The sequence below is a fragment of the Cuculus canorus genome, chromosome 18 (assembly GCF_017976375.1).
Source record: "Cuculus canorus isolate bCucCan1 chromosome 18, bCucCan1.pri, whole genome shotgun sequence".
NCBI lineage: Eukaryota > Metazoa > Chordata > Aves > Cuculiformes > Cuculidae > Cuculus > Cuculus canorus.
Window position 1 is genome coordinate 2509648 of NC_071418.1, and position 16646 is coordinate 2526293.

Genomic DNA, 16646 nt, shown 5'->3' on the forward strand with positions numbered 1-16646 from the left:
AGTGTTTAAATAATACGGAGATGGGCAACAAAGGCACCTGGCTCCCGATGCCGAGCGGAGAGCGGCTCTACCCCTGCCCGGCCTCGGCGGCTGATGGTGCGGGCGTCCTCCTTGGTGGATCCTTTGCGCATCGCGGGCTCTGACCAGCTCTTTCGCTGGATGTTGTGACAGCTGTGGAGCTTGCTGATGTGAGGATTAGTCGGCTGCCAGGCACATGATGTTCGGATTGCTGTGCTTATTTGCCCTACCTCTGATTGCGAGGAATTTAGTGCGTAAAAATAACACCCTGAACAAATTTGGCAGAAGGATGCACGGCTAAAGTGCTGCGCACACACGGGGAGAGGAGCTTGGAGGGCGGTGTAACGCGAGGCCACGTACTGTACTCCTGCAGCGACGGCAGTGCCAAGGCCAGCGCAAGCCCACGCTGTCAGCTTGGGTTACGATGAGTTCCAGCACCACATAGATGGGATGGCCGTTAGCCAGGACACTAACGAAGACAGGTTCCTGGCTTGTATTATTGGCAAAACTTGATAGAATAAATAAAAAGGTACCAAGCGCTGCGAGTTGCCTAACGTAAACTGCTGGACAAGGAAATACTGTGTTTTCTGCCTGGGGTTTTGGTGTTCATTCTGTTGTTCTCCATGGAGTTCCTGGAGGAACGTCACAGGAACGTGACGGCAAGGAGAGCCAACCGGCGCGGATGGGTAGAGGTGTGCGTGCGGGGATAGCTGACGGGGCAGTAGGCTCCAGGCTCACGCGTGGGAACGTTCAGCTGTGTGCATGAGCTGCTCAGGCTTTGCATTGGTGGTAGCGTTCCCCTTGAACCAGCTTCACACTCAACACAGCACATTGTGCTGCAGGACAGGGTCTTCAGTAGCGAGTGAGGGAATCTTAGACCGGGGAAAGCGGGATATGTGTGGGTACGGAGCAAGGCAGGATCCTCACTGCAGTGGGTTCTTCTCCCACATCACCTTGGAGATGCATTGCTCTCTCTTTTGTTTGCTGTGGCGAAGATGCAATACCTTAGTTTCCCATGTTTAAAAGCAGCATTTTTGCCCTTTGCTTTTTCAGAGAGGTGCTGTGAAATCTCTTCAGGCCCACGATGACAAAGCTGCTGTTGTTGTGATAGATAGAGATAAATGATAAGGTGTGAACTGATACCGTGTATGTAGGACTGCAGCAACACTTAAACACAGGCTCTTGTTGAGGGCAATTAGAAAGCTGGGGCAGATTGCACAGCCTGGTTGGCTTTTAGAAACATCCTGCACGCTCATCAGAAGTACTGTAGAAGGATTCAGAGCTCGTTTTGTTTCTGTCTGTATTACAGAGCTTGCAAGGTTTGTACGTGCGTGTGTCTTTATGTTTCTCGCATTAAACCATACCTGGCTGTTCTGGTAGGAGCATGCTCACATCAAAGGGAGCTTGCCTACGTTTAATCCTTTAAATAAGCCTGTTTCTGCCAGCCCGTGTATCTGAAACAAGATTAGCCATCCATTTAAAGCCGGGTGACAGGAGCGCCCTGTGCCCTGACCCGTTGGGGCTTGGCACCAGCCTGGACCCCCCGGCTCTGCAGCCCCCGACGGGTTCTGCACACCGTGCATTCACCCTTGCCCATGGAAACCTGGCACGCTCTGCCCGCTCCCGCGGCCTTTCCTGCCCTCCTGCCTGCAGGGAGAGGCGGCCGAGGCTGCTGCTGCTGCGCTGCTGCTGCTGCGCTGCTGCTGCTGCACTGCTGCCGCCTGCTGATGCTGATCACTGCTGCTGTTGCCTGCTCTGCTGCTCTGCTGTCCTGCTGCTGCTGTTCTCTGCTCCTGCTGCTCTCCTGCCCCTGTTCCCTGCTCCTGCTGCCTCCATTGCTGCTGTCCCATGCTCTCCTGCCCCTGTCACTTGCTCCTGCTGTCCTGCTGCTGCTGTCACCTGCTCCTGCTGCTCTTCTGCCCCTATTTCCTGCTCCTGGTGCCTCTGCTGCTGCTGTCACCTGCTCTGCTGCTCTCCTGCCCCTGTTCACTGCTCCTGCTGTCTCCGTTGCTGCTGTTCCCTGCTCTCCTGCCCCTGTTCTCTGCTCCTGCTGCCCCTGTTCCCTGCTCCTGCTGCTCTTCTGCCCCTGTTCTCTGCTCCTGCAGCTCTTCTGCCCCTGTTCTCTGCTCCTGCAGCTCTTCTGCCCCTCTTCCCTGCTCCTGCTGCTCTTCTGCCCCTGTTCTCTGCTCCTGCTGCTCTCCTGCCCCTCTTCCCTGCTCCTGCTGCTGTTCCATGCTACTCTGCTGCCGCTGCCACTGCCGCACACCTCCTCCTCCTCCTCCCTTTGCCTGCTGCTGCCCATGGGTCACTGTCACCCGCCCCGTCCCTGCTGCTGCCCATGGGTCACTGTCACCCGCCCCTGTCCCTGCTGCTGCCCATGGGTTTCTGCTGCCCGTGGTTTTCTCCTGCTTTGCCCCCGGTGCTTATTGCCGCCGCCCCTGTGGCCGACAGACGAGCAGGCATCGGTTGGACTCGATGATCCAGTGGGTCCTTTCCAACCTGGTGATTCTGTGATTCCAGTTTTATTAATGGGGCACAGCAGCAAAGGTCTGGTTTCCAGCGCCGAGAGCTCGGCTCTGGCGCAGAAGGGAAGTCCTCCGCTGTTGGTAGAGCATCCTTCCCTTTCACTCCCTCTCCTGTAGATAGACATATATTTTAACAACTTTGATCCTCCTTTTCTCCCAGGCCCTTACTAGCGTTTTCTGGAAGCTGATTTTATCAGAGCTGTTTTGAAATAGGAGTTACGAGCCCTGCTTTGCACAATACAATTCCCCTGTGCATTTTCTACGCAGTTCAGGTATTGTTGCCGCGATCTCCTAGATTAAAATAAAAACTACATTGTTATCACTGGCCTTGGTTTGGAATTAGGAATGACATTTAATGTTTACCATTTTACACCCTAAATATTGCAGCTGTGGGCACAAATAAGGAAATATTACGCAGTGACAGGATGTTTGTGCGGTTATTAAGAACGCCGTCGTCTCTCTAAAGTCCAAGTGAATACGATAATAGCCAAAATTATAAAAGACTGTCTGCTTCAATCAGAAGTGCCCCTCTGAAGTCGGTGAGGTTCGTACTTCTGAGGCATGTGGAAACTTCTGAAAATTCTGCCCCGGGGGACAGTCCGTGTTTAGACAGCTGACTTCAGGATCCTATTTTCAGAAGCTTTGGTTAAGTTTTTGAATTGGATTTTTAGTGGGAATGGTGCCTGAATTGGTGCTGTAGGATCTTGAAGGCTGTATCTAAGATAAAATAAGATAAAATGAGGGGGAATATCATTCTTTGCTGGGGATAGGCTCCTTTTTATTAGATTTTTGTTTACCATAAAAGAGCGATGTGGTATAAACACATGTTCTTTCGTTTTTGCAAAGCTTCTTTAAGTAGTCATTGTAGCTTTTGATGTTCCTTATTTCCTTCACTGCCTTTTAGAATATCACTGGTAGGATTTCATAGAAAATAGCCATCTCCTTCGTGGGATGCTTCAGCACACCACGAAAGTACATTTTCATCACATACGGTCCTGTTGCAAGTACTGCTTTATGGTTGTAAACTAAACATACCCTTAAAGGCAAATAAGACGAGATCTGCGTATGAGAAAACTGGGAAGGACTACAGTGTGGTGGATAACTCTGAGCTAAATGACAGTACCCATGATTTCTTGTGAGTGGTCTTGAGGAAGTATCGGATTCAGTGAATCTTGCTAATCCAAGATTAGCAACCAGAATTAGGAACCAACTCTGAAAATAATGGCATGAGCATGTCTGGATATGAATATGAACCCTACCAAATGGACAATCTATTATTTAGCAGGAGCAGGTACAAAATTTACAAGGAAAGCTTAAAGAATTATTGCTGTAAAATACTCAGAGATCATCTAAAATCCAATGTTCGGTGGTATTATTTACATATTTTCTTCTAACGCAGCTGAATTTATCCTTTATTTCTGTAGGTCAGATCTTGCCCGCAAACCGAAACACACCAAGCCCCATTGATCCCGAGACGATCCAAGTTCCTGTTGGCTATGAACCTGACCCTGCAGACCTTGCTCTTTCAAGTATTCCTGGCCAGGAGATGTTTGACCCTCGTAAGCGCAAATTCTCTGAAGAAGAGCTGAAACCACAGCCGATGATTAAGAAAGCTCGCAAAGTCTTCATCCCAGATGACCTGAAGGTAAATTGGAACTGGTGACGAGGTTGCTTGTAGACACTCCGTGACAGTTATGCTCTGAGATATAGGTTTGGAGGATGAGCCTGTTCTCCTGTAGAGTAAATCTGCCAAACTAAATATGACTTTAATGTAGACTAAAGCTATAACAGTTCTGAATAAGACCGAGAGAAGGATGTCCCTTATTAGTTATGCAACAGCTGAAATTCATGAGGTCAATATTCATTTCCTTTGTATGCCAGAAACTTCCTGTGTGACCTTGGGCAAGCTTGCTTTGTCCCACATTTCCCACTTATGAAACAGTCTGATCATGTTTCCCTTTCCTCTGTCTCTGTCTGTCTCATCAGCGGAGGCTGTGAATTTGTCAAGGAAAAATCCAGCTCTTACGGGGTCCACGGAGGTCCCTCGTAATGATGGAACGAAGTAAATTGTGTCTTGTTTGGAAGTTGCTTTAGGTCTATGTTTTATAATGAATGGGAACACTATAATAAACACTACTAATCTGGGTGAAAGAATCTAAACTAATTACAGGAAAATAGAACAAAATTATTCTGCCAAGGAGTGTATTTTAATACGATATTTAAATTATATAATAATAATAATAATAGTAATGCAGTACTTAAAAAGAAAGAGCACCTCTGTCTGTGCCTCTCGCTGCTTCTGAGATGTGAAAACAGCAGGAACAGAGCAGAACAAATCAATCAACTGATTCAGCTTATCAAACAACTGTGAAAATCATCATTGTTTGCAAAATTCTGTTCCCAGTCTGTGATTTCCAAGAGGAGGATCTTTTTTTATCAGAGGCAGTGGGTGCTGTATTTCATTCTGCTGTTGCTGCTGCCCCCCAGGACAGACCGAAAGCTCCTTGGACTTGGTGGGAATCCCTGGCTGCGTGCGTGGAGAGGCTGGGATGCCACGTGTTACACCACACTGATAGAATTAGGGAGAGGAGCTGATGCTGTTCGCTATTTTTACCCCTGAGGGTATTGTTGTGCACGTTAAAAGCACCGAAATCACCATTCCCACGGTGTTCAGGTGGGATGTTGTGTCACTGTCTGGGTAGGACCCAAAACTGGTACTGGAACTGGATGATCTTTAAGGTCCCTTCCAACCCAAACTATTCTATGATTCTATGCCCTTTCCGGAGGTGGGAAATACCAGTGTGCAGCATGTGGGATGCGTAAGTTTTCAGCTTAAGACTGGACGAGGAGTTCAGCGTCTCTCCTTTCCCTGTGGATAATCACATCGGTTGCCCTTGACTCACTGGAGCGCTTGACCCAAGGGCTGCCTCTGCCCTGGCGTGTGGACTGCCTGTCGAGTTCTGGGGGAGGGTAAGCAGATTAGACCAGTCAATCGTCTCTGGGTTGCATGTGATTTTGAAATGCCAGCCTTACCTCTTTCAGGCCTGGGATTAAGGGATTTGCCATAGCAATTTGTTAAAATAAAGATGGATGAAGCCTAGGTGGCACACTAATAAATTGCTTAAAGCTGATTTTTATAGAGTGGAATGAGATGGGAAATTATAAACAAGATTTGGGTCATAGCTTTTTACTGCACGGTTGTTTTTAAGAGGATTTTTGGGGGGTCCCATCTAAGTACAGGTGAAGAGCAATTTAGAGATGCGCTGGCTCCAAATCATTGTTGCTGCAGACTTTGTTAGCTGGACTAATGTAAAGCAGTTGTGGAGTCATCCTGCTCTTGCTTTGCCTTGCGCAAACAGCAGCAGGAGATGCAGAGCAGGGATGTTGGGCCGGGCACGCTCTGTGCTGAAAGACAAGGGAGAGGTGGGGAATTTCTCTTAGACGGCACAAGCAAATTCAAGCGTATAAAACCAGAGGGACGACTCTGGGAGGGGAAATTTGAGCTGTATGACTTGACCAGGGAATTTGAGGGTTGAATGGCCGTATCGCTCTTATTCTACAGAGAACTGAATATCACTTTTCTTGAGAGATTCTGCCCCTTTTTGTGTTTACTGAGTTATTCCAAACTGTTAGAACTTGGTTGAGTTTCAAAGCAACACTGAAGCTGCTGTGTCACCGAAGGCCACTTCATCTGAAGAGTGGAAAAATCAGGTGAAATTAAGTCCTGACTTTAGAGCCATTGATGCACCAATGCAATAAGGCCGTCTCCTAGAGACCAGTCTTTAGGGATAACACTTTGGGAGTGTGTTAGCTTAGGAAATTTCTTAGGAATAGTTAGGAAATTAGCTTAGGAATAGTTAGTGGACTATTGCTGGCACATTCTTTTTCTTCCACAGTCGAAGGCTGTCCTACTGCTGTCTTTGCGGATGGTGCCAGCCTTGTGCCAAGGAATCCGTTTCCAGTGGCTTTTGCTATTCTAGGGTGCAAACAGGAATGCTCTGGGTCTCTGTAGAGAAAGAGCTTTGAACAGAGAGCTGATAAAATGGGTGATACCAACACAGAGAGTGCACCAGGTGTTGGCTGGCAAAGAGGAGGCGCGGGGATGTACCGGAGGTAATTAGTGCCGCTCCAGCAGCGGCAGAGAGTGAATCATCCCGTGCGACGGCAGATGTGCTAACTGGGTCAGCGTAGATGTGAGATGAGTTGTTCCACTGGAATATGGCTTGGTTTTCCCTCCGAGGGTTTCACAGTCAAGAGGATGAGGGGGTAAGCGTTTGACAGAAACACACAGAGCCATCTGTGCTCCCTGGATGGGTGATGCCGTGTAAATCCATCGATGCCTGGCACCGTGCGGGCCAGGCGGGCAAAGCCGACAGAGTCGGGTCATCCCCAGCCCAGAGGCTGTGGTGAAGAGCACATCCTGGTGGCCGCTCGGTTTGCCGAAATCTAATACCTCGTTTGTTTTTCTCTGTGTTTAATGAGCAGGATGACAAATACTGGGCAAGGCGCAGAAAGAACAACATGGCTGCGAAGCGGTCGAGGGATGCCCGACGGCTGAAGGAGAACCAGATCGCCATCCGCGCCTCCTTTCTGGAGAAGGAGAACTCGGCTCTCCGCCAAGAGGTGGCGGACTTACGGAAAGAGCTGGGCAAATGCAAGAACGTCCTTGCAAAGTACGAAGCTCGACACGGCCCCCTGTAAATTCCAGGGAGGGGAGCGGGGTTTTGGTTTTTTTTTTTTTTTTCTTTTTTCTTTTTTTTTTTTTTCTTTTCGTTGCGGGGTGGCATTGGAATCGATGGACGATGTGTTTCCTGTTTGATAGCACCACACCCAAACCAACCTTTCTGTCTTCAGCACTTTACCAGAAGCAGAAACAAAACTGACTTAACGTTATTGGTTTATTTGTTTCGGTTGTGTATGCGTGTACCTGCGTATGTGTGTTCACACGTCCGTGTAGGTGCGTGGGCGCTTGTGCGTGTGCATGTGTGTGTGTGTGCGTGCGCACGCATCCCGGCACTTCCCGTTTTTATGAAGACCTCTCCGAGGGTGCCACATTTTTACCTGGACTGTTGAGAACCGCCATAGTAAGCTTTTTATTACATTTTTTTTTTTTCAGTGCTGCTTCAGAGTAGGGGTTTTATGTTGTTGTAACCAGTTCCATCCTCCGGATTTACTTGGAAAGATCCCAGTAGAAATTATTAAAAAAAAAAAAAAAAAAAGGAAAAAAAGAAAAAAGAAAAAAAAAAGTAGATCTCAGTTTTTTCGAGAGTAACAAGCTATCGTTAAGTATGTCTAATCAGTAAAGTTAACATGCTAATAAAGTGCACAAATAATAATTTAGTACTACACTGCAGAAATATTAATTTATAGATTGCTTTTGTTGTATTTTAAGTTTTGGTGGTAATTGTCCTCAGATTTAAAGTGCTGTTAGACTGAGTTAGTTGTACTCATTAGAGATCCCATAACGGCTTCTCCGTAGCTGTCAAGGTTCCTTTCGTTCCCACGGACCCCAGGTAGGTAGGAGAACTCTCGCTAGACCACAGAGCATGTCCTTGCACTGCCTGTACCTGAAGCAATAATCCTATTGTACGCTAGCGCGCATGCTGCCCGGATGTTCCTAGTGGACGTAGGATGGTTCCCTACCCAACAGGAGTTCTAACATCTTTAACAAAACGTTCAAAAGGACGAGACACGTCACCGTGAGCATGCTAATTGTATCCCTGCTGCGGGGAGCGCATGGCTAAGAAGCAGGATAATTGGTCAAAACGAGAACAAAATTAATAGTATCAAATCAGATCCGATGTCGAAATCAGAGGGGCTTTTCTGTTTTCACTTAGTTAGGCATTTCTTCAAGTTCCATTTTGTGACTAAAAATCAAATAAATACCTAAATTCAGTTGTTTTTCCCATGTTCTGTAATATATTTTCTGTGGATTCTCTCTTGCTGTTTTACAAATCACTTTTATTCGGTTAGAAGTCACTGGTTTGCAAAGCCCATCTTTCCTAGTGCTTGTTGTTCTGAGTGTGACATGAACTGATGGTTCTGAACCTTATTGTTTTAGACTCTGTTTGCTTTCGGACACGTATGTTCTAATATAAAGTGGACTTCTGAAAAATGAATGTACAAGACACTGGTGTATTTCAGAAGGGGATGGTGTTGTCATATACTGTGGTTAATCCAATCAATCTAAGTGTTTACTATAGACCAAAAGAATAGATATTATAAAATGTATAAAGTTTATACAGAATAATTATAGTATGTTCGTTTTGTACAGTATTTTTGAAGTACAAATACTGACAATGTATTTTGAAAGACATATATATAGCAAAAAGAAAAAGCTATTCCATGTTTAAAATATATAGCAAAGATATATATTCTCCATTATTGTACAGAAAGGAAATGCTTAGAGGTTTGTTGGTTGTTGTTTTTTTAAAAATCTTTAATATTTTAAGCCTACCACAGGCTTTAAATTAAATTTTTATGGAAGCGATGTGGCTTTCCGGGATGTTCCATATTACTGAAAAAGAGAGACTTTATTATTTTCCATCAGAAACACAGAAAGAAACTCTTTAATAGGGACAAAGCACAACATGGATTTTATTCAGCTATTGATTGGACAACACAATATTTTGTAAAGGCAGAACTATAGTATATAACACAAAACCACTCAGCCATTTCTAATCTGTTGCTGCTGCTAGAATCTGTCTCCAGCTGAAATTGTTTTTCATGTATCCCGTTGTACGTACTGCAGACGGTTACTGACATGGGGGAAATATGGTGCTACGTGTCTTGCTCGCAGTTTTCTAAGTGTTCTGACGTTATTTTCAAATAAAAAGGTGGTTCATTCCATTAAATCATTGCCCACGCTTCAAGAGATGGTTACAAAGGACTCAACATCTCGTGCAGCATTAAAAATACCTTCGCACCAATGGCATTTTTCCCAGTATTTTTCCCTCAAACGTACCCAACGTGTCAGCATCCCATAACGTGCAGTACTTGTCTGTGGACCATTTAGCCCACAAATTGAATTTCCATGTGCTGCGGCCAAGTTTAAAGCCTAGTAAGTTATTTTCTAAAGGTCAGTATAAGCCACTGGATGCGTGGGTGGAGCAACGAGGCCGGTGGTGGTCCCACCAGTTGGTATCTGCTATAACCATTATCAAATAAACTCTTGTTTTCCCTTTGGGAGCAGCAGGACCGTGGCCGAGCTCCGCTGCTGCAAGTGTGCTGCTAACCACGACAGTGAATAGTCACGATAGTGATTCCTGGGGTGATGCTGGAGCAGGAGGACTGGGGTGCGTGAGACCAGGTGGCACCTACCCAGCCAGGGCTGTCGGCAAGTTGCCTTCCGACCACAAAACGGTCTTTAAAAGGTAAAAGGCAGCTTGGTAAAAAATTACAGCTAGTTGTTTTGTTTCTTTGGGGCAGGGAAGGGGCGGGAGATGGTGAGTTTATAGGATGGGTATCACCGATTTATGGCCACAGAGGTTCCAACAGCTCCTCCAACAGCTCCTCCACCAGCCCTGAGACCCCAAAGCTGTGCAGGTGCCTCCTCGCCCCATCCCGCTGGGTGGGAGGGCAGGAGGACAAGCGTGCGGCTCCGGGGAGTGGAAAAGTGTTGGGGTGCGTGGGAAGGGCCGCTCGGCATCCACCCGGCTCAGGGTGCGCCGGCGTCTGCTCTTTTGGGGGCTGAGGATTTGCAGAGGAGCCTGCGGGACTCGAGCATTCACCACGTACCATGCGAGTTAGAGCCCCTGGTTCCTCGGAAAAGCTTACCCTTAAAAAGAAAGGAGAGAGAGAGAGAGAGAGAGAAGACAAAATGTATGGGCTAAAACTGGGGAAAAAAACCAGATTCTCTAACCAGGCGCTTTCCCCCAAATAATGGTAACAAATAAATAACCGAACGCTTAGCTTACGTGCAGTTCCCAGGGGCGGCTTATCCGGGCTCATCCCACCTCTGATGGCTTTGTTGCTCATGAAGGAGCTTGTAGGTATATGAAACTGTAATTTTATAAAGATAGAAATATATATATTTGCAGAAAAATTAATAGCGTGTCTAAATAATTCACTGACCTCTATTAAACCATGAGCATTGGTAAAATGCTCGTCTTTTTTTTGTTGTTTTTTGCTGAAACTTAGACGTGAATTCTTTCTTTTTACAAAAGAATGCCCTCTAAAATAAACTGAATTTGAGCCGTATTTGTCAATACGGGCACCGTGGGGCTCTCTGTGGGAAAGCCCATGGTGGGGTGTGGGATTATTTTCTCCTTTTCAAATGGTGCTAAGGTCAGCCCAGCACCGTGGAAATAAAGTTTTGACTTGAATCCACAAAAGCAAGACATTCAAAATGAGGGGAAGGCGCTCGAGTGAGGCTTTGTGCTCGAGTGTCCCTGTTGTGCCCACCCAGCGCAGCACAGGCGGGTGAGTTCAGCAGCGCCCTCAATATTTGAGTATCTTGCCTCTGTGGGTTTGTAACGACCCCAGTGACTGCTTTAAACCTATTTTTGCATGTAATTTACAATAGAGATGTGCGGTTTATTTTTATTTTCTCGACTTCTTTTTTTTTATGTGAAGAAAAAAAGAAATGTATTCAAACTTACAAGTGATCAACCATCGTATTTCTGGCAACACCACAAGACAGCGTCTGTTTAAATACAAGTTTAACTAAGATCAAATCAGCTGTGTGACATGAAATGGATTGCATCCTGTACGCTGGTCAGCCCAAATCGATTTTTTTTTTTTTTTTGTCTGTTACTCTTAATGTTTAATAAACTTTTCAATTTTTCTTCTCTCACCTGCGTGTGGGCTTTGGTGTCTCGCGGGGGGATAGTGAGTGGTTTAACAGATAGATAATGGCTTTGAATTGGAGAGGGGGAAGATTTAGACCAGACAAGAGGAAGAAATTCTTTACAGTGAGGGTAGGGAATGCCCTGGCCCGGGTAGACAGACACAGCTGTGCACACACAGAGGTCTGGCTTTCAATAGTCAGTGTATCTTATACAGAAAATATAGGTTTTAATAACACAGAAATGTGCCCACACTTTTATTTTTAATATAAAGATATGGGTTTTGACAAAGTATATTAGTTTTAATACACAGATGCCAATCTGTGCGTACACACGCTCTCCCCTCAGTGTGGGTATGCGCGTGTATCTCTATATCTGTATACACACATAGCGCTAGAAATTTAACAATTATACTTTCATATAGCATACCAAACAGCATTGACTTCGTTAATAGGGCTTTCTGTCTTTTTATATACGCACAGGTACTTTGTTGATTAAAAATAATGCTTTTTTAAGGTATATATGTTATATATTATACACAAAATGTAGTTGTTGCCCTGCGCAGGCACTCACCTCCTTCCCCGACACCGTGTGCCTCGCTCAGTCGCCCTTTCTTTATATGGAGCTAGAAATGTAATATTCATATTTAATTTGGTGTATTTATTAATATAGATTTATATTATTTTATTGACTGTTTACTAGTTTATTTACTATACGTTTATAATATATAGACATAGATTTTATTGCAATAATGGTGGTTTTATGATATAAGCTATATTATGCCCAAGCTACATTTGTCACTATACACACCTGTGCGTGCACTCTCGCTTTTTTAAGTGTGCTCTGTATCCCTATACATCATTTATAAATTATGTATCTATATATAAATATGAGGGCTGGGAGGCCCTGGAACAGGTTGCCCAGGGAAGTTGTGGCTGCCCCATCCCTGGAGGGGTTCCAGGCCAGGTTGGATGGGGCTTTGATCACCCTGATCCAGTGGGAGGTGTCCCTGCCCATGGCAAGGATTGAACTGGATGGGCTTTAAGGTCCCTTCTAACCCAAACCATTCCACCATTCTATATTAAGTTCTATTCTCATACAGTACATTTAGCAGGATTTCAGAATCTAGGCTTATATTTTTATATACATATCTCTACATATCTCTCTCTACATACCTCTACATATACATATTTTATTGCTATAGAGGTCTGTGTTTAACAGACATCATATATTGGGTTATAGACATTATATATTATGAACAAAGTATATTTTACAGTCCACATGCGCACAACGTCTCTGTGTGTGCATGTGTAGCTGCATCGCTAAACAGCTATACCTGTAACAATTGTGGTTTCAGAACACATATTTAACAGCATTTTTTTAATAAATTCACTTTATATTTCTATATATAAGATAGATTTTAGTGGTATAGAAAGCCTTGCTTCCAGGAAAAATAATTTAACCCATTTCCTGGGGCGCTGTCCCACCCCAGGCAGGATAAGGACATAAAATACAATATCACATTATAGCGTTACCTCCAGAAAGAGCCCACCTGAAGCTGCTCAGACAGGCGCTGTAGATCTTGGCACGGGGTGATGGTGCTCTTCCTAAGGAGAAGCAGAGCGAGAAGAGGCTGGCTCCTGTCACAGCCGAGTTCCATCCCTGGTTCCAGACAGACGGATGACTGCTCCTGGCCGCTCAGGTGAAGCTCAGTTTGGTGGAGCTGCTCTTCCAGCACTGAGCTGCCCGGGCACCACCCAGCAGAAGCCCCACCGGCCTGGGCACAACACCCGAGACCAGATCCTCCTGCTCAACCTCCTTCCCAAGCCCAGGAGAATAACCCAAACGCATCTTTGTGCAAAGAACACATTTGACATTAGTAGCATCAGCTCTGAGGCAGCACTTATTTATAGTGATCCGAGTGCTGCTCGTTGGCAGGGACACCACGCAGGCTCTGGAGACTCAGGCTCTGCTGAGGCTTCGCACCACTTCTGGGGCCTCCAGAAGTCCTGAATGTGACGTCTGCCCAGCTGTGCCCCCCACAATCCACCCTGCCCCCCGGCACCCCCTCTGCCAGGCGCAGCCCCGCGCCAGCTCTCCCCAGACTGAGGCAACTGAGGGGCCCAGGCCTCTTTTCCGCTTATTTTTTTGTAATCAAGTCCCAGCTTTCACAAAACCTGACAACATTTAAGCAGCTCTGAGACTCTTCAGACGGCCTATTACGCTCATCCAGCTGCTTACAATAATTACTGAGGAGGAAAACAAAGAGGCAGCCGCTCCCCCAGGACGCCTGGCAGCTGTGTTCTCCACAGCAAAGCAGACCTGGGAAAAACATGAGCCTTAAAGCGATACCTGAAAGGAATAAATAGCATTTTCCATCACGCTTGAGCGCGATTGGTGTTTTTCTGCTACGTTTTTGCTTTTCGTTTTGACACGCTATAAATTGCTTAACGTGTAAACGTGGGGAGAGGAATGGGGTGAACGCAGAGGAGCTTCGGTTCGAGGGCTGCAGCATCGCTCTCCGTGAGCAGCACCGACACAAGAGGTCACGCAAGAGCCGCGCGTGGCTCCCCAGCGCTGGCTTCTGCTCAAACACACCAGCATATTTTTCCTCCTCAGTACCCAGCTCTGTCCTCCGCAGCGGGTTTCTCCCTCCTCGACGCCACAGCAGGGCAAAGGAGCCCTCCAGGCCTCTTGGCTGGGGTCTCTCCCAGCCCCATGGCATCAAAATGGCACGAGGAAGGGTTCCCCTCGCAGCTCTCTGCTGGTTCCTGGGGGTTCCCCCGCCCCAGGCTCGCTGCCCCTCTCTCCCAACACTCACGATTACGGCTCCTGCTCCACTTTCTCCCTCCTCCTGCCCAATCACTGGTGTCTCACATCCCTGGGTCACGTTATTACCCATGAAAATTGTATCTGAAGCCATTCAGGAGCTCCCTTTAAACGAGGCGGCTGTGAGGAAAGACTGAAGGGATTGGGTTCATTTAAATCTAGAAGAGAAAAAAAGCAAGGGAAGAAGTGAGGGTCTGCAGCTCAATAAATGCTGCTGTAAGGGCTCCTCTGAGCCCGGTGCAGACAGAACCCGGAGCAACGGCTTCAGCTACAGCAAAGAAAATAACGCTTGGACAGCAGAAAAGAGTCTGAGAGGGCAGAGGGTGAAACACTGGAATGAACTGCCTGGGAGGATTGTGAAATCCCCATTGTCAGAGGCTTTCGGAATAGGTTGGACAAGCGCGTCAGGACTGACAGGCAGAGTTCATCCCACCCGCAGGCAGAGGATGGGCTAAAAATATCTCTGAGGTCCTTCAAGCTTTATTTGTAGTGATTTACCAGAAGGCTGATTAAGCTGCTCAGCACCATCAGCTTCAAGGCAAAAGCTATTTTCATTCACTCCAAATTGTTCGCAGATGAAGACGGATATTTAGAATAAAATCCATGTTTCCTTCCTACGCCAATCCTTTGCTTCCCAAGTGCAAAGGCTTTAATTTGAGAAGGCGGCTGAGTTCCCGCAGCAATGATTGCCAATCCTTTAGCATTTATGATGCTACTAAATCATTGTTCTCTGAAACCAAATGTACCACAGGTTCCCGAGGCTCAGGAGGGGTTGTGGGTTGGGGTTTCAACACCCTGAATAACTACAGCTCTCCACCCAACATTCCTGTGGTCTCAATGTCCCGAGGGAGATGAGGCTTGGTCACGGGCTGACCACCTCAAGGAAGCTGTGGGTGGTCACTGCCTGCACCCCAAACCTCTGTGGTGCTCCTGGAAGCAAACATCGCACACGAGGAAGCAAAACGATGTCTGCTGTAGCTAAAACCCACTAGGTGTCTACTAATGACTTTCCACCTATGTGAGAACTTCAGGGAGATTTTCAAAGGCACCTAAAGGATTTGGGTGTGCAAATCCACTGCCAGCGGGGCTCCTGCTGCTAAGCAACAAAGACATGGGAATACCTCTTCCCGAGAGCACACGAGCCTCATTAGAGTCAGTGATGTAACTTTGGTTATAAAACTGGTGCTGGCTTCGCTGCCAGCCTTTTACAAGAAGCTTTTGGTTCCTCAGCTTATCCTCAGTAACAAGCTCTGCCACCCTTGCTGCTCGCAGCCACGCTCACCATCAACAGGAGGAGGATGCCTGGTGTGAAAACAAGCAGACACCTCAGTGCAGTAACAAAATGTCAGTCCACCACCAAATACGACCCAAACAGGGACCTAAAAACTTCCTTTTTTAAAGAAGTCACTGCTTCATCCAGGGGCTGACCTCTAGGACTGAACTACTCCATTAGTTCAAGTTGCACACGGTCCTGATGCTCTGAAAGCGCCTCACCTCTGATTTTTGTACTGAATTTTCAGCACAGGCTGCAAAGCAGGTCCAAAACCAGACACTGAGCAGCCTGCGGGGGAATTTAGCCCCAGGCACAAGCCTACCACTACGGAACCGCTTGCACTACAGTTGGGGATCACCCAACACTGCTCTAACACCAAATTAAAGGCATCAGAATGCTTCCAAATAGCCACTAGCAAACATTTTAGATGTCTCAGATACATTCATTTTCCAGACTACGGCAGCGCTTTGTGAACTTATTCAGACAAACGTTGGGTGGAATGCTTTTAAACAGCAGGAGGAAGACAGTGAGCAGCCTCCAGCTGTTGAAGGATGGCCCACGCCACAAGTGATGCAACTGGCTCAGCGTTACAGAGAAAGCACAAAGGCTGGAAGCACCCACCTTGCCATCCTTGTCCTTCTTCTCCTGACTATTTTTAGCTTTAAGCTTATGACACCTATTGACGGTGAAAGCAATTAGTGAGCAGACTAACATCCTGCATTCTTTTAAAAATAACAAAGCACGGAGAAAAAAACTTAGTCAAGCACACGATGCGAACATGACAACCCCTAGCCTCCAGGGGTCACGTGGTGATGCACACCAGACCTTAACAAAGAATCATGAAGGCAACTCTAAGAGGTTTCCAAACAAGCGGCAGGGCCTGGAGCTTCAGGGACATTTAAGTAAGAGGTTTAATAGAAAAACGTCTATGAAAATCTTCAGTATCTTCTCTTCTACTTGCTCATTCCAGCCGCTGACACACACACATTTTACCAAGAAGCAGCACTAAAAATGCAATGACCCCTGTGCGAGTTACAATTCATGTACCAGCAGGTAAGAGTTCAGCTATCAGCTGGGAAAATCATGTAAGAAACCACAGAATGATCAGCGATAACCCAGAGCCTCAGAAGGATGTTGCTCCATCCAGTGTGCTGCCAGCATTGAGAACAACGCTGCCTGATGCGGGCATAGCACTTCAAACCAGGCAAATCCAAT

At 46.5% G+C, this 16646-nt stretch overlaps 1 protein-coding gene and 1 long non-coding RNA gene across 4 annotated transcripts in view; one reads left to right on the forward strand and one right to left on the reverse strand.

Moving 5' to 3' along the window:
* Positions 1–9402, forward strand: part of HLF (HLF transcription factor, PAR bZIP family member) — a 34762-nt gene extending 25360 nt beyond the window's left edge. The window contains exons 3-4 of the mRNA XM_054082900.1: positions 3968–4188; positions 7029–9402. Of these exons, the coding sequence (XP_053938875.1) occupies positions 3968–4188; positions 7029–7244 (437 nt within the window). The 3' untranslated portion in view covers positions 7245–9402. The remainder of the gene's footprint in view (positions 1–3967; positions 4189–7028) is intronic.
* Positions 9403–9545: 143 nt separating this feature from the next.
* On the reverse strand, positions 9546–16527 carry LOC128853949 (uncharacterized). 3 transcript variants are annotated; one of them, XR_008452787.1, is made up of 4 exons: positions 14151–16527; positions 12882–12991; positions 11903–11954; positions 9546–11187 (listed from the first exon to the last, which is right to left on the reverse strand). It is a non-coding gene; the product is annotated as an uncharacterized LOC128853949 (long non-coding RNA). The 3 variants fall into 3 exon arrangements; XR_008452786.1 differs by lacking the exon at positions 14151–16527 and having other exon boundaries at positions 12882–14049; XR_008452788.1 differs by lacking the exon at positions 14151–16527 and having other exon boundaries at positions 12865–14049.
* Between the last annotated feature and the right edge of the window lie 119 nt (positions 16528–16646).